Source organism: Oryx dammah, unplaced genomic scaffold (assembly GCF_014754425.2).
Source record: "Oryx dammah isolate SB20612 unplaced genomic scaffold, SCBI_Odam_1.1 HiC_scaffold_20, whole genome shotgun sequence".
NCBI lineage: Eukaryota > Metazoa > Chordata > Mammalia > Artiodactyla > Bovidae > Oryx > Oryx dammah.
In genome coordinates, this window is record NW_024070204.1 from 56360461 (window position 1) to 56379318 (window position 18858).

Sequence of the window (18858 nt, forward strand, 5' to 3'; positions counted from 1 at the left end):
AAAAATGAACAAGCTCCTTGGTAATGCTACTCACTATTTATCAATCTCTCAACTGGGTCATGGGGAAATGTCAAAGGTCCTGCCAGAGGGTAAACCAAAAACAACAGGGAGATGAAGACCAGAACACAGTGCTAAATCAGAAAAAGTGCTGCCCCTCTGAGACTCGTTGCTTTGCATACAGTACTCAAAGCAGCTACCAAAAAATAATTCTGTTGCACTACAGGTTTTAACCTTGCTTTTAAAAGTCAAGTTTCCTTTCCCACTGAACCTGTATAGCTCCAGGGCAAAATCTGATCCAGATTTGTGTTCAGTGGTGAGGAAGTCCTGGAGCCATATGTTCCCATGAAATTAACATGCTGAGAAGTGAGGGAATTACCACAATTACTTCTTCAGAGGCTTCTGGGCCGGGGGAGAACCAAACTTGCTGACTCTCTATGAAGAAAATACAGGGGATTGTCACCTAAAGCACAAGTTTCACCAAAAAAAAAAAAAAATCACTAAAGGAAGATTATGAGAAAAATGGAGACAATAGGGAGAGTCAACTATTACATATAGAGATACCTTGAAAAATGTCTTGTTCCTGTTCTTCTGACTCACTGAGCTCCTCTTTCTATTGCAGGGCTTATTTTGGTGTGAAAGACTATAGTCATTTAGTAGGTACATGCCATCTGTTCTGTTGATGAGCTTGCATAGACCCTATAATTATGTTTAAGAATTTGAAACCCAAACTAAAAACTAGGTCACACACACACACACATATACACCAATATATACACCATTGTGCCCTCTCTGCCCTCTGACTGTTCACTGATTATGTTAACTCATGGAGCCACCTTGAGAAGCATCCTTCACGAAGAGAACGAGTAAGTGTGCAAAGGCTGGCCTCTGAAACCATCACTGAATTTGGCACAGCATTAGGATATATCCTTGTTAAGTGGAATCTATCCGAGAGGAAACCATTGCAGGTATTTTGAGATCAGTATCCTAGGGTAAGCTAGTTAATCCCTTTCCTCCTTAATTATTTGCTCTGAAAAATAAACCAAAGATTATCATCCCTTTCCCTCATCTCATTTGGCTTCCTGAGTCTTTCCTTGCCATTTGAATTAATAGCCAACAACAAAGTTGACTCTGAGAACGACTCTAACATATTTGCTGCAACAGCAGTTCTGGTTTCCATCTCTGCTACCTGACAAACTCCAAGTGTGTATCTGTCATCACCAAAGTCTGTGAAATGCTGAGGGATTGTCAGAGTGGGATCACACCTTTCTTTCTCAGCCTAATGGCATGTTTATTTAACCAAAGTCTCCTTCAGTTCCATGTTTGGGAGCTGTAAGCAAAGAAGGAATGCTGTTGAATGGCAGAGAAGTTTTAATACCAAAGACTATACATAAGCATAAGGCTAAGTAGACAAATTTGATGTGTTTAGATGGATTGCAGCCAACTTCTAACAGTCCTTCACAGTTTTTACTTATTTTCCCACCATGATCTCATTTGATCCTTGCACCAACCTTAAGATACTTCAATCAGAAGTAGCTATGCTTCCCTGGTGGCTCAGATGGTAAAGAATCTGCCTGCAATGCAGGAGATCTGGGTTCGATCCCTGGGTTGGGAAGATCCCGTGGAGGAGGGGGATTCTTACCTGGAGAATTCCATGGACAGAGGAGTCTGGCAGGCTATAGTCCATGGGGCCACAAAGAGTCAGACAGCGCTGAACAACTCAGCACAAGCACACACGCCTATTTCACAGCTAAGGAGACTGAGTATTGAAGAACTTAAAGTAATTTTCCTACTATCACAATTCTAAATAATGAAGTCTATATTTAGAATTGTTTTCTGACTCCAGAATCCATTTTCCTTCTTTTATGTCTTGCTGCCTTCATCTATTGATAAATATATAAACCACTGCATTAGAGACAGACTTTTAAAATTACAAATTTTGTTGGTTTTTTAAGACGCCATTAGCAGCTGCACAGAACACCAAAGTCTGGCAAAAGAGCAGACAGATGCAGAGTCCAAGTCATTTCATAACCACAGTCCCCAGTGTGCTAACTCCTGAACTTGACCTTACTAGTTATAAAGCTTCCCAGTTGTTTTGTTCAGTTTATGCCAGGTAACTATTAGGGAAACTGTAAATCCTTGAACATCAAGTAAATGCCCATCATCCAGATTCTGCAGTTAAGTTGTACTTGTTTACCATACATCTGTCTGTATATTCATTCCTCCATCCATATCTATATTTTTTTCTGAAGTTGCAGACATCAGAAAACTTTACACCTAAATGCTTCAGCATGCTTACTATTAAGTGGGGTTCAATATTTGCCTATGCTTCTATTTTTTTATTTCATTTATTAACTAAGCATCAATTGAAAGGGTTGAAAAAGACAAAAGAGTAGAAGTACATGCTTCCCTGTGGCTCAGCTGGTAAAGAATCTACCTGCAATGCGAGAGACCTGGATTCAATCCCTGGGTTGAGAAGATAACCTGGAGAAGGAAAAGACTACCCACTCCAGTATTCTGGCCTGGAGAATTCCATGGACGCTATAGTCCATGGGGTCTCAAAGAGTTGGACACGATTGAGCGACTTTCACAATACATAAAAGAGTGCTTATAATTTAAAGTCATCTTAATAACAACTTTTCTGTCAAATCTGTATGCAGGTCAGGAAGCAACAGTTAGAACTGGACCTGGAACAACAGACTGGTTCCAAATAGGAAAAGGAGTGCGTCAAGGCTGTATATTGTCGTCACCCTGCTTATTTAACTTATATGCAGAGTACATCATGAGAAACGCTGGACTGGAAGAAACACAAGCTGGAATCAAGATTGCTGGGAGAAATATCAATAACCTCAGATATGCAGGTGACACCACCCTTATGGCAGAAAGTGAAGAGGAACTCAAAAGCCTCTTGATGAAAGTGAAAGAGGAGAGTGAAAAAGTTGGCTTAAAGCTCAACATTCAGAAAACGAAGATCATGGCATCTGGTGCCATCACTTCATGGGAAATAGATGGGGAAACAGTGGAAACAGTGTCAGACTTTATTTTTTGGGCTCCAAAATCACTGCAGATGGTGACTGCAGCCATGAAATTAAAAGACACTTAACTCCTTGGAAGAAAAATTATGACCAATCTAGATAGCATATTCAAAAGCAGAGACATTACTTTGCCGACTAAGGTCCGTCTAGTCAAGGCTATGGTTTTTCCTGTGGTAATGTATGGATGTGAGAGCTGGACTGTGAAGAAGGCTGAGCACCAAAGAATTGATGCTTTTGAACTGTGGTGTTGGAGAAGACTCTTGAGAGTGCCTTGGACTGCAAGAAGATCCAACCAGTCCATTCTGAAGGAGATCAGCCCTGGGATTTCTTTGGAAGGAATGATGCTGACACTGAAACTCCAGTACTTTGGCCACCTCATGCGAAGAGTTGACTCATTGGAAAAGACTCTGATGCTGGGAGGGATTGGGGGCAGGAGGAGAAGGGGACGACAGAGGATGAGATAGCTGGATGGCATCACTGACTCGATGGATGTGAGTCTGAGTGAACTCTGGGAGTTGGTGATGAACAGGGAGGCCTGGTGTGCTGCAATTCATGGGGTCTCAAAGAGTCAGACATGACTGAGCGACTGAACTGAACTGAACTGATGCTTTAAAACATCTTTATACACAATTAAGGAAAAAATGTTTTTAATGTACTGAAAATCTGACTAAGATTTTCTCATTCTTTACACTTAAGTCATACTTTCTAGGTACATGTTACAAAAGCTTCAGGACAAATTTAAACTCATCTATACTCTCTTTTGGAGAAGGCAGTAGCACCCCACTCCAGTACTCTTGCCTGGAAAATCCCATGGATGGAGGAGCCTGGTAGGCTGCATTCCATGGGGTTGCGAAGAGTTGGACACAACTGAGCGACTTCACTTTCACTTTTCACTTTCATGCATTGGAGAAGGAAATGGCAAACCATTCCAGTGTTCTTGCCTGGAGAATCCCAGGGACAGGGGAGCCTGGTGGGCTGCCGTCTATGGGGTCGCACAGAGTCGGATACAACTGAAGTGACTTAGCATATTCTCTTTTATGAAATATCATTGCCTATAGTTCTTTTTTAAAATTTGTATATGATCAAATAAATGCCCAAATCTCAAATGTACCATTCAATAAGTTTTGTCAAATGTGTTGTTGTTGTTATTCAGTCGCTAAGTCATGCCTAACTCTTTGCGACCCCATAAACTGCAGCAGCCAGGCTCCTTTGTCCCTGAGTTTGCTCAAACTCATGTCCTTTGAGTTAGTGATGCCATCCAACCATCTCATCCTCTGTCGTCCCCTTCTCCTCTTGCCCTCAATCTTTCCCAGCCTCGGGGTCTTTTCTAATGAATCATCTCTTCACATCAGATGGCCAAAGTATTAGAGCTTCAGCTTCAGCATCAGTCCTTCCAGTGAATATTCAGGACTGATTTCCTTTAGGATAGACTGTTTGATCTTGCAGTGCAAGGGACTCTCAAGAATCTTCTTCAGCACCACAGTTCAAAAGGATCAATTCTTCAGCACTCAGCCTTCTTTATGGTCCAGCTCTCACATCCATACATGACTACTGGAAGAACCATAGCTTTGACTAGAGGGACCTTTGTTGGCAAAGTGATGTCTCTGCTTTTTAAAACACTGTCTAGATTTGACATATTTATTCTTCCAAGGAGCCAGCATCTTTTAATTTCATGGCTGCAGTCACTGTCCACATTGATTTTGGAGCCCAAGAAAATGAAATCTGACACTGTTTCTGCATTTTCCCCATCTATTTGCCATGAAGTGATAGGACCAGATGCCATGATCCTAATTTTTTGAATGTTGAGTTTTAAGCCAGCTTTTTCACTCTCTCACTTTCATCAAGAGGCTCTTTAGTTCCTCTTCATTTTCTGCAATTAAAGTGATATCATCTGCAAATCTGGAGAAGGCAATGGCACCCCACTCCAGTATTCTTGCCTGGAAAATCCCATGGATGGAGGAGCCTGGTAGGCTGCAGTCCATGGGGTCACTAAGAGTTGGACACAACTCAGCGACTTCACTTTCACTTTTCACTTTTATGCATTGGCGAAGGAAATGGCAACCCACTCCAGTGTTCTTGCCTGGAGTATACCAGGGACAGGGGAGCCTGGTGGGCTGACGTCCATGGGGTCGCACAGAGTTGGACACAAATAAAGCGACTTAGCAGCAGCAGCATCTGCAAATCTGAAGTTGTTGGTGTTTCTCCTGGCAGTCTCGATTCCAGCTTGTGATTCATCTAGCCCAGCATTTCGCATGATGTATTCTGCACAGAAGTTAAATAAGCAGGGTAACAATATATAGCCTTGATGTGCTCCTTTCCCAGTTTTGAACCAGTCCATTTTTCCATGTCAGGTTCTAACTGTTGCTTCTTGTCCTGCATAGAAGTTTCTCAGGAGGCAGGAAAAGTAGTCTGGTATTCCCATCTCTTTAAGAATATTCCACAGTTTGTTGTGATCCACAAAGTCAAAGGCTTTAGCACAATCAATGAATTAAAGTAGATGTGTTTTTGGAATTCCCTTGCTTTTTCTGTGATCCAGCCTATGTTGGCAATTTGATCTCTGGTTCCTCTGCCAAATGTATATACCCATGTAACTCAAACTTTCATCTATATATGAAATATTACACTCACTCTAGAAAGTTCCCTCTCTTATGCCCATTCCCAGTCAATACCCTCCCCACCATGGTTCTAATACATGTTACTATGGATTAGTTTTATCTGTTCTAGAACTTCATATAAATGGAGTCATGCAGTATTTACTCTTTTGTATAAGGATTTTCTAACTCAAAATTGTGTTTGGCATAATTGAAAAACACACATGTACCCCAATGTTCACTGCAACACTATTTACAATAGCTAGGACATGGAAGCAACCTAGATGTCCATGAAAAAATGAATGGATAAAGAAGCTGTGGTCCATATATACTATGGAATATTACTTAGCCATAAAAAGGAACGCATTTGAGTCAGTTCTAATGTGATAGATGAATCTGGAGCCTATTATATAGACTGAAGTAAGACAGAAAGAGAACAGCAAATATCATATATTAATGCATATATATATATGTATATATATGAATCTAGGAAGATAGTACTGGTGAACCTATTTGCAAGGAAGCAGTGAATATACAGGCATAGAAAACAAACTTCTGGACACAGTCAGAGAAGGAGAGGGTGGAACAAATTGAGAGAGAAGCACAGAAACATATATATTACCATATGTAAAATAGATATCCAGTGGGAATTTGCTGTATGACACAGGAATCTCAAACCAGTGCTCTGTGGCAACCTGAAGAGGTGGGATATGGTAGAAGGTGGTAGGGAGGTTCAAGATGGAAGGGCCATATGTATACCTATGGCTGATTTATGTTGACATATGGCAAAAAGCAACAAAATGTTGTAAAGCAGTTATCCTCCAATTAAAAATAAAATTTTTAAAGTGAAAAAACAAATTATGTGTTTGAGATTCATCTGTGTTGTTTTGTGTATCAGGAATTTACTCCTCTTAATTATCAAGTATTAGTCTACTGTAGGAATATATTTTTTTAACTGAAGTATAGTTGATGTATGAGAATCTAGTTTCTTTATCCACTTTCCTCTTGACAGACACCCAGGCTATTTCTAGTATTTAGTTATTTTAAATAAAACTACTCTGAACACTCTTAAAAGGATCTTTTTGTGAATAGGTTTTCATTTCTCTTGGGTAAATACCTAGAAGTGGAATTATCAGGTCATAGGAAGGGTATATGTTTAGTTTTTTAAGAAAATTCCATAACTCTTTTCAAAATTTTGACTCCTACTAATAATGTACGAGATTTGGTATTGTCAGTCTTACTAATTTTAACCATACAAACAGGTGTTCATCATATTACTTTTGAGTTATAAAACAAGAATATCCATAATAGAGAGCATTTTCACAATCAACGGGTGACTTAGGCAACGTCTATATTCTTGTCCGCCTATTACTACACCAGTCCAGTTCTCTTAAGTCCTAATATTAAGATGCTAAATCCTGATTCTCAAGCTGATTGAAGTTTCATAAATTGGTGGTTATTTTTAAAGTTTTTTAATTCAACTTGAGCTCTAAATCACTGAATATCATTTAAGTTTATTTTAGAGTGGTTTTCTATTAATACTTAGGCTTTCAAATTAATCAAAATAAGGTTAGTTCTTGATTTATGCTCAGTAGAAAAATAATCACACCTTATAAAATTTCTTTCACAATTAAATGTGCATCAGATTGACTCTCATAGACTTAAACTTGAATAACATGAGTAAATAGTTTTAGACTAAGCATCAACCACATGTGGTAAAGTTACCTGTAAGTTATGTCAGTTCCTAGAGGAAGTATGTAGGTCTAATTTTGTTTCATGTAGAATTCTCTATGGGCCATCTAATATATTCCTAGTGAGTTTTAAGCCTTTACATTGCTGTCTTCTTGACTTTTCTTCCATTTTCAAGTTCTAACTCTTGCTCACTTGTTACAAAAATAACCTAAATACTCTTAATGTTTCCCAAAAATGAATTTCAGTCCACTGATCATATTAGACATATTATTATAACCCATTTGACAATTTTTCTTTTAATGAACTTTCATAATCAATAGCAGCAACACAGCTTAGAGCTCTAAAGTAGGATAAATAGGGCCTCCCCGGTGGCTCAGTGGTAAAGAACCCACTTGCCAATGCAGAAGACACTGGTTTGATCCCTGGTCCAGGAAGATCCCACGTGCCGTGGAGCAACTAAGCCCATGTGCCACAACTGTTGAGCCTGTGCTCTAGAGCCTGGGAACTGCAACTACTGAGCCTGCATGCCACAACCACTGAGGCCCGAGTACGCTAGAGCCCACGCTCTGCAACAGGAAAAGCCACCATGAAGAGAAGTCTATGTACCGCAACTAGAGAAAAGCCCCCAAAGCAACAAAGACCCAGCATATCCAAAAATAAATAAAAATAAATAAACAAAGTAGGAGAAATAAACTGTACAAGACCTGAGGCTAATATAGTCTAGTCAAAGCATTGGGAAACACTAACATAAAAGATAAATTGTCCACTGTTCTTTGACTATTTTTTTTCTTTATACTTCAGTTATCAAGATATTAAAGGATGATCTATGAGCATACATAAGAGATTTTAAGCAGGAAATTTATAATGCAACTTTAGTATCAATTAATTTTTGTTAGGCTGACTATATTTCTGGTAGCAGCCATTCAGTTTCCTCCCATAACATTTAGGAAGGGCAAAATGGTTTTGAGACTCTCCATTCGTTACAGAGACCATTAGGAAGCTTGCATCCAAGGAAACGATATGAATTAGGCATTTTAATCTCTATTCTGACGTCTTTTTTTTTTTTCAGAACGACTTGATACATTGTCTCTCACCATCTAGCTGTAAAATAATAAAACTTATTGGCTCTTAAGATATGCTAATACAGTAATCGTTTGTTTAAATTACATAAAACATCATCTATATATGAAGTTGGCATATTTTTAGAATGAAGCCACAAAGCACATATTTTGTACTTTTTTATATAAATTTATTTATTTTAATTGGAGGTTAATTACTTTACAATATGGTACTGGTTTTGTCATACATCAACATGAATCCGCCACAGGTATACACATTTTCCCCATCCTGAACCCCCCTCCCCGTACCATCCCTCTGGGTCATCCCAGTGCACCAGCCTCAAGCATCCTGTATCCTGCATCGAACCTGGACTGGCGATTCGCTTCATATATGATATTATACATATTTAAGTGCCATTCTCCCAAATCATCCCACCCTCTCCCTCTCCCACAGAGTCCAAAAGACTGTTCTATACATCTGTGTCTCTTTTGCTGCCTTGTATACAGGGTTATTGTTACCATCTTTCTAAATTCCATATATATGTGTTAGTATACTGTATTGGTGTTTTTCTTTCTGGCTTACTCCACTCTGTATAATAGGCTCCAGTTTCATCCACCTCATTAGAACTGATTCAAATGTATTCTTTTTAATGGCTGAGTAATACTCCATTGTGTATATGTACCACAGCTTTCTTATCCATTCATCTGATGATGGACATCTAGGTTGCTTCCATGTCCTGGCTATTATAAAACAGTGCTGCGATGAACATTGGGGTACACTTGAAAATAATAATATTCTTTGGCTTGGAATAATACTGTACTGTTAATTTCCCCATTCATCAAATGTATAATACATACCACATACTCATTACAGTTTTTTTTTTTATCTGCATACAAGCCACCAGGGCCAACGTTATGCATAGGTGAAAACAAAGCTATAATTGAAATGATGAAGCAGAACAGAAAAGACCCACCTGCCATAAAATATTCTTACTCTAGCTTCTCTTTGGGATAAGACATTATCTTCAAATTTTTCTATCAAAATTAGTGTATTAGCAGGTAATATACCAGGATCACTTTCTATTATATGAACCTTGATGCCCATTATTCCTTCAGAGTCCAGCAGGGCCATAAGGGGAGCGGAGGGGACACAGACATTTGGAAAGGCTGGAGTTAATATGAAATAATGAGGTGCTGTGTGTGTGGGGGGGGTGGGTGGATGGGTATGGGTGTGTATGTGTGTGTGTTGGGATGGGGGAAAGCTCCAGGAAGCAGAAGAACAGCTTGAGGGTAGAAGGCACCTGTGGGAAGAAGCTCTGCAAGAAAATCTGGGACTTTTGCCAGAAATACACTTGCTTCCAGTGTTGGCCTAGGGCTGGACCCATGAGACACAAATGAGAAAGTAATGCAAGCTCATATTTTTCAGATAAAGCCAAATTTTGCATGTAAGCTTTTATGAAGTCCTTTGTTCTGACACAGGAAAGACATAGATTAATTTTGCAGGCACCGTTCATACTCAGGCAAAGGATTTTGCATTTTTCTGTGTTACATAAGCCATATAGTTAGATAAATGCTGGTTCATCTACTAAATAAATATTGAAAATGAAAACTTATTATTACGGTAAATTGCTGTGTAAATACAAATTCTATTTAGTGTGATTCCAGAACTTATATAAAAATGAAGTCACCTTTTTTTTTTCTGATAATTGCCCCTGCTATTTTGCCACTGACCACTTTACAAAGGAATCAAATCCAAATGCTGCATTGCTTAGTCAGATTTCATTCATTTTAAATGAATGGAGATAGAAGTAAAGATACCGTAGGGTATTTGACAGAGTTCACTTTTAGGCTTCTTCCATTTGTAATCTAGCTCTAAACTGTATCCCTTTTATTTAGTTTGCTTTATTCAATGCATGCTATTTTAGTAAAATATAAAATAGTGTCCTATCCACAACTAGTTTCTGTCTGTCCTCTCAAAAAATAAAAGTGATCACTTCATGTTTTATCATATTCACATTTGTATATTTTACCATAGTTAATAGAGAAAGGCTCAAGGCTTCAAACAAATTTGAGAGCATAAATTTAGTATTTATTTAGAATTAGATCATGAAGCAAAATTATTAGAATTTTACATTTTATTTTCCATAAATTTTCATTTTTTTCAATAAAAACACTTAGCCTTTCATAAATTAACCATAGCAAACAATAAAGGGATGTCCTTTAGACTGAGACAAAAGACCTTGATAAAAAATAATTTCTATCTTGGCTCTCTAACCATATTATCCTAGGGCCTTAATATTAAAGGGCTATCTTCTAACTGGTAATTGAATAGGTCTTCGTTAGTTTCTCCAAAAATAAGAGTTTTTAATCTAGTCTTACAGATTAGGATAGTCTTATGGTTTAAATATATTTTGGAAATTTGTTCCAATACTTAAATTGAAAATGTATGATATTTTCAATTACTTAAAACATTTATGATTTTAAGCTCCTAGCAGAAATCTGCTGCTGAAGGGGGAAAATATTAAGAGGTATTAGTCAGAAAGACACTTATGTAAGAACTGTGACATTGGTTATTGGTTTGAAAGCAAAAAGTCCTATATTTTAGACTCAAGCCTTTAGAAATCTTTAGTGAGCATTTTCCCCTCTCAGAACTGAGACAAATGGCTGATGAGTGAAATCTTGAGAATGTTCACAGCTTTTCCCCTTCATTCTGTTGCAGCCCAGAAGATGGTGAGATCCATCCAGAAATCTGTCGGCTCTACATTCAGCTGCAATGCTGCTTAGAAATGTACACAACAGAAATGCTAAAATCTATATGCCTGCTGGGGTCTCTTCAATTTCATCGAAAAGGTATCTACATTTAATATATTGCCATAAACAGTGAGAAATGTTAAACCAAAACTTATATTTTGCAAAGACCAATATGTACCATACGTTTGAAAAGTGGAAAGTGAAAGTGAAGTCGCTCAGTCGTGTCCTACTCTTTGCGACCCCATGGAATGTAGCCTACCACACTCCTCCGTCCTTGGGATTTTCCAGGCAAGAATACTGGAGTGGGTTGCCATTTCCTTCTCCAGGGGATCTTCCTGATCCAGGGATCAAACCTGGGTCTCCCGCATTGTAGGCAGACGCTGCCTACACAATTAGAATATGTTCAGGAAATAATTGAAATAAATAAAAGAAGTCTGTATCAGTACTATCAAAATACATAACAACCCTGATTATCTTGAACAGAAATTGTGGTAGAAATAGTTCTCAGATTTATTATTTTACCACTCGTGAACATGATTTTGGCTAGAATCAGTGTGGGCAGCAAAACTATATAATGATCTTACTAGGGTGGTAAATGCTATCCAAAATTGCTGCTATGTCCCTAAATGTATTTGATTGCAAGATGACAAATCACAAATTGTGCCCCAAAGATTGAAAAATAGGGGGAACTCAATAAACAATAGGGAGGCATATTAGTGACTGAAAAATCTCATCCTCTGGTTTAAACTTATAAAGAGACTATATTGGCCTAAAGGACTGACACCTCCAGAGACAGCAGTGGTTTCAGCATGGTTTGATCAGACTTCTGAATTCCATTCTGAGTGATGCTCTGCCTTCTCCTGGGTGTTGGTGTTAACCCTCAAGCTGCCTTCCCCCACATTTAGAAACTGATTCCAACAGTTTCAGTCATCACATATGCATAGAGAGAATTTCTCCCACTACAGATTAGCTCCCTTCCCTTCCTATCCCATCCCTCTGGGTTGTTCCAGTGTACTGGCTTTGAGTGTCCTGATTCATACATAGAACTTGGAATGGTCATCTATTTCATATATGGTAATATACAAGTTTCAATGCTAGTCTCTAAAATCATCCCACCCTCACCTTCTCCCAGAGAGTCCAAAAGTCTGTTCTTTATACCTGTGTCTCTTTTGCTGTCTTGCATGTAGGGTCGTTACCATCTTTCTAAATTCCATATATGTGTTAATATACTGTATTGGTGTTTTTATTTCTGACTTACTTCACTCTGTATAATAGGCTCCAGTTTCATCTACCTCATTAGAACTGATTCAAATGTGTTCTTTTTAATAGCTGAGTAATATTCCATTGTGTATATGTACCACAATTTTCTTATCCATTTGTCTGCCTATGGACATCTAGGTTGCTTCCATGTCCTAACTATTGTAAACAGTGCTGTGATGAACACTGGGGTACACATGTCTCTTTCAACTCTGGTTTCCTCAGTGTGTATGCCCAGCAGTGGGATTGCTGGATCGTATGGCAGTTCTATTTCCAGTTTTTTAAGGAATCTCCACACTGTTCTCGGAGAAGGAAGTGGCAACCTTCTCCAGTATTCTTGCCTGGAGAATCCCATAGACAGAGGTGTCTGGTGGGCTACAGACCATGGGGTCACAAAGAGTCAGACTCACACAGACTGTTCTCCATAGTGGCTATACTACATTGCATTCCCACCAACAGTGTAAAAGGGCTCCCTTTTCTCCACACCCTCTCCAGGATGTATTGTTTACAGACTTTTTGATAGCAGCCATTCTGACCATTGTGAGATGGTACCTCATTGTGGTTTTGATTTGCATTTCTCTGATAATGAGTGATGTTGAGCATCTTTTCATGTGTTTGTTAGCCATCTGTATGTCTTCTTTGGAGAAATGTCTGTTTAGTTCTTTGGCCCAGTTTTTGATTGGGTCATTTGTTTTTCTGGTATTGAGCTGCATGAGCTGCTTGTATATTTTTGAGATTAATTCTTTGTCAGTTGCTTCATTTGCTATTATTTCCTCCCATTCTGAAGACTGTATTTTCACCTTGCTTATAGTTTCCTTCATTGTACAAAAGCTTTTAAGTTTAATTAGGTCCCATTTGCTTAGCTTTGCTTTTATTTCCATTACTGAGAGGTGGGTCATAGAGGATCTCACTGTGATTTATGTCAGAGAGTGCTCTGCCTATGTTTTCCTCTAGGAATTTTATAGTTTCTGGTCTTACATTTAGATCTTTAATCCATTTTGAGTTTATTTTTCTGTATGGTATTAGAAAGTGTTCTAGTTTCATTCTATACAGGTGGTTGACCACTTTTCCCAGCACCACTTGTTAAGGAGATTGTCTTTTCTCCATTGTATATTTTTGCCTCCTTTGTCAAAGATAAGGCATCCATAGGTATGTAGATTTATCCCTGGGCTTTCTATTTTGTTCCATTGATCTATTTTTCTGTCTTTGTACCAGTACCATACTGTTTTGATGAGTGTAGCTTTGTAGTATAGTCTGAAGTCAGGCAGGTTGATTCCTCCAGTTCCATTCTTCTTTCTCAATATTGCTTCGGCTATTTGAGATTTTCGGTGTTTCCATACAAATTGTAAAATTATTTGTTCTAGTTCTGTGAAAAATACTATTGGTAGCTTGATAGGGATTGCATTGAAGCTGTAGGTTGCTTTGGGTAGTAAACTCATTTTCACTATATTTATTCTCCCAATCCATGAACATGGTATATTTCTCCATCTATTTGTGTCATCTTTGATTTCTTTCATCAGTGGTTTATAGTTTTCTATATATAGGTCTTTTGTTTCTTTAGGTAGATTTATTCCTAAGTATTTTATTCTTTTCATTGAAATAGTGAATGGGATTGTTTCCTTAATTTCTCTTTCTGTTTTCTCATTGTTAATGTATAGGAATGCAAGGGATTTCTGTGTGTTAATTTTATATCCTGAAACTTTACTATATTCATTGATTAGCTCTAGTAATTTTCTGGTGGTGTCTTTAGAGTTTTCTATGTAGCAAATCATGTCATCTGCAAACAGTGAGACTCTTACTTCTTCTTTTCCAATCTGGATTCCTTTTATTTCTTTTTCTTCTGTGATTGCTGTGGCTAAAACTTCCAAAAGTGTGTTGAATAGTAGTGGTGAGAGTGGACACCCTTGTCTTGTTCCTGATTTTAGGGGATTTGCTTTCAATTTTTTCCCATTGAGGATAATGTTTGCTATGGGTTTATCACATATGGCTTTTATTATGTTAAGGTATGTTCCTTCTATGCCTGCTTTCTGGAGAGTTTTTATCATAATGCGTGTTGAATTTTGTCAAAGGCTTTTTCTGCATCTTTTGAGATAATCATATGGTTCTTATCTTTCAATTTGTATTGTGGTGTATTGAGTTGCAGATATTAAAGAATTTCCTTGCATCCCTGGGATAAAGCCCACTTGACCATGATGTATGATTTTTTTAATATGTTGTTGAATTCTGTTTGCTAGAATTTTGTTGAGGATTTTTACATCCATATTCATCAGTGATATTGGCCTATAGTTTCCTTTATTTGTGGCATCTTTGGTTTTGGTATTGATGGTGGCCTCATAGAATTAATTTGGGAGTTTACCTTCCTCTAAAATTTTCTGGAAGAGTGAGTAGGATACGTGTTAGCTCTTCTCTAAATTTTTGGTAGAATTCACCTGTGAAGCCATCTGGTCCTGGGCTTTTGTTTGTTGGAATATTTTTTATTAAAATTTCGATTTCTGTGCTTGTGATGGGTCTGTTAAGATTTTCTGTTTCTTCCTGGTTCAGGTTTGGAGGGTTATATTTTTCTAAGAATGGATCCATTTCTTCCACGTTGTCCATTTTATTGGCATATATATGCTGATAGTAGTCTCTTATGATCCTTTGTATTTCTATTTGTCTGTTGTGATTTCTCTGTTTTCATTTCTAATTTTGTTGATTTGATTCTTCTCCCTTTTTTTCTTGATGAGTCTGGCTAATGGTTTGTCTATTTTATTTATCTTCTCAAAGAACCAGATTTTAGTTTTGTTTATTTTTGTTATAGTCTCTTTTGTTTCTTTTTCACTTATTTCTGCTCTGATTTTTATTCTTTCATTCTCTAACTTTGGGGTTCTTCATTTCTTCTTTTTCTAGATTCTTTATGTGTAAAGTTACATTATTTGATTTTTCTCTTGTTTCTTGAGGTAAGCTTACATTGCTATGAACCTTCCTCTTAGCACTGCTTTTACTGAATCCCATAGGTTTGGGGTTGTCATATTTTCATTTGTTACTATGCATATTTTGATTTCCTTTTTTATTTCTTCCATGATAATAAAAAACACATAGATTCTTAACTGATCATTTCATCTGACCTGCACTGCCTCCTGTCTTCACTGTCAGTCTCTGATTGGTGCCCTTCTCTGCTTCTTTAAAAATATAAGCCCCTGCTCCCTGCTCTAGCATCTTACCATTTAAAACTCTTAAAAGAATATACCTAAGAGCATCTTTGATTTCTCCTCTTTGTAGGATTAAGTCTCCATTTGGATTTCTAAAGTACTCCTAAAGTAGTATTTTAGGAGTAGTACTACTCCTAGGTAGTACTCCTAAAGTACTACTTAGAATATAAATCCTTAGAAAATGTGCTACAAAATTATCCAGGATAAACATGGAGATGCACGGATCGTGTCCAGGACCCACTGAATCAGAATCTGGGGGCACTCCAGGTGATTCTGAAACACAGTGAAGATGGATAACCATTTAGTTACCCTTTAAAACAAAAGGAAATAACCCAATTGTATGTATAAAAATGGAAACTTCCAAACTCTTACCCAGCTATTCTTACTCATCTAAGTACATACATGTTGTGTGCTTTCTTCTTTATCAACACTAGAAAGAAATTTGTCCACCAAGATTTAAGATGCCAGAAAATACACTCTTTATCCAAATAGTTATAGCTCTAGTGTGGCCTTGAGCTAGGAAGGGTCTAGGCGATCTCACAAAGTCCCTTTCTGAAATAAAATACATTTGACCCTTCCGGATTCAAACAATGGCAGATCATGCACTATGCTTACAATCTGTGGCTGTTTGAATCCATGGATGTGGAACCACGGATACAGATGACTGACTATGGGACTCGAGCATCCATGGATTTTGGTGTCCTGGGTATGTCCTGAAACCAACCACCCCATCTCCCCACACATACAGATACTGAGGGATGAGTGTAGTCCTCAGAATCTTAGGGGAATGGTGATTGCCATTCTAGTCTATAACATTCAATCTCTTTCTGCTTAGAATCTCTTTCTGGTATGTTTCTTTTAATGCTATAGTAAAAATTTGTATTTTAACTATTAGGTTAGCTAATTTCTTCTTCCTGCTAATTTCTTATTACAGGTTGGCCACTTCTCTTATTTACTCTATTTCATCAAGGGGGGAAAAAAGGAAATTGCAATTGAGTCATTATTTTGGCTCTATATGAGAGTTTCTGGTCAATTTTTTTGTGTGTGATTAGATTCTGAAGCCAAATTATTCTGCAGTTATCTGTACTTTTAATTTATTTTTGTTTCTAATTACCTCCCTGACTGCTACCAGAAGTCCAGAAAGGATTGTATATCACATTAAGAGGCCCTTCCCTGGTGGTGCAGAGGTTAAAGCATCTGCCTGCAATGTGGGAGACCTGAGTTTGATCCCTGGGTCGGGAAGATTCCCTGGAGAAGGAAATGGCAACCCACTCCAGTATTCTTGCCTAGAGAATCCCATGGACTGAGGAGCTTGGTGGGCTACAGTCCACGGGTCGCAAAGAGTTGGACACGACTGAGCGACTTCACTTTAGTTTTACTATTGTATTGAGTAGTCATGTGTTTACTCTTTGGAGGAAAAGGGCACACAAGGTTACTGCAGGAGCGAGGAGTACAGTTTGTTTCTGGGAAAAACTAAGCCTCAAGTCATTTTATAGTTTCTGCAGGGAGCTTGAATTTAATAATGAAGATTGTCCTTCTCTCTCAATTAAGCAAATTATAAGTATCCTTCATTAACAATATATTCAGTGGCTCTTCATGCTTTCTGCATACCCCATGTTTCTAAATTTTTGCTGTCTCATAAGTCTGATTGGTACAATCTACTTGGAAATCTTTTATACTTATAAGATCATGCTATTGCCAAAAATGAAGACAAAGAGTACTAAGATGATTGTCCTATTTCATGGCCAACAAAATTAAAGTAAATTACAGAAATATGAGGTAAAAACACACATTTAATAAAGGCTATTAGATTATGCTATACAAGTGTGGTTCTGAAAAACTGTTATGAGAATATGACAAATAGGAATAATTTTAGGCCTCATATTCTAACAGTTTTAAGTTGTAGATTGCACTATTATTTGACAAAGTCTAATTTCTATGTTTATAGCGAAAAATAATTGCTCTCACTTCTTCACTTCACGGTTAATCACTTCACAGTTAATTATGTAGGAAATCTTTTCCCACAACTGAATCCATGTATCACATTGACCATTAATGCCTGTTTCCTGACATCAGATAAAATGAGACCTCAGGATTCATTCACTCCAGTGGCAGAAAGTGAAGCCAAGTTTCTAAGAGAATTCAACAATTCTACTATTTTGCCCAGAGCTTTCCTCTCTCCCATTCTACTCCCAGTTAGTCAGTTTTTACAACATTCCCATTCTGGAAGAAGCAGAGATGAGAGAACACTCCAGTGCAAGCTCCCTTTACATGTGAACTTACTCTTTCCATTTTTATGCTCATTTCTTCTCACTCTGTCAAGCATTTCCTCTGTCTCTGCTCCAACCCTCTGCCATCGCTTACAGTCAGATTTTCCCCAGGTCCTTTGAGGTATAGGTCCTCCCTTCCTCCTCTTAAGATCCAAGATAAGATGGATTCTTCCCCTGTATTGTGCCACTAGGCTATATACAGATAGAAAAAATGCAGAGGAAATGTAATCACAAAAAGGAAAAGAAGAGAGAAATGTTGAAAGTTAAAAATTCTTAATTAAAAATCTAGTGGGAGTTGAGAGATCAAGATGCTCTAATAAGAAATTAATGAACAGCCATCCATCCAGCAAAAGCAGGATAAGCTCAAGACAAAGAATAACATATGAGCAATAAGGACTCCTGGGTATTCCATCTCCTATTAAGGAATGTAAAGAAAATGACCCACACCAATAAAAGAAACAAGCAACATAAAAACAGAAATAGAATAGAGCTGCAAGCCTTACTTTCCTATGTAATGAGGCAATTGATACTGAAATAGAACATTAGATTAGAAGAAATAAAGCGAGATAAATCTTAAAATAGATTATGATTCAAATTATGGGTGGACACATGCATTTGTCCTTTGAACAAATATTTATTGAGCACCTATCATATGCAAGGTACTGGGAGACTGAAATTATCAGGACTACAGAGATAGGTCTGTGTTCTTGTTGTGTATATAGTCTCGTGCAGAGAAATAGGAGGGGAAGAAAGTTCTAAAAATCTCAAACACTAATAATTACAATGTCAATAATTAGAATAGGTAATGTAGTAGAAAGTGACCGTGACTGGGTGACTATTTTAGAAGGGGTGATCAAAACTCTCTGAGGAGACAGAACTTAATCTGAGATTTAATGACAAGAAGGACACAACTTCATAAACATTTGTATCTAATGCAAAGGATCCAAGACCAGAATAAGTTTGTACTATTTGAAGAACATAAATATAAACAACTTCTGGAATCTAAGGGCAGTCTAACA

General features: G+C 37.7%; 1 protein-coding gene across 2 annotated transcripts in view; it reads left to right on the forward strand.

Annotated features, from left to right (window-relative positions):
- The window catches only part of LOC120879574 (regulator of G protein signaling 7 binding protein), a 110555-nt gene that overhangs the window by 59057 nt on the left and 32640 nt on the right, over positions 1-18858 (forward strand). For both annotated transcript variants that reach the window (XM_040262593.1, XM_040262594.1), the window contains exon 3: positions 11093-11223. In XM_040262593.1, the coding sequence (XP_040118527.1) occupies positions 11093-11223 (131 nt within the window). The remainder of the gene's footprint in view (positions 1-11092; positions 11224-18858) is intronic.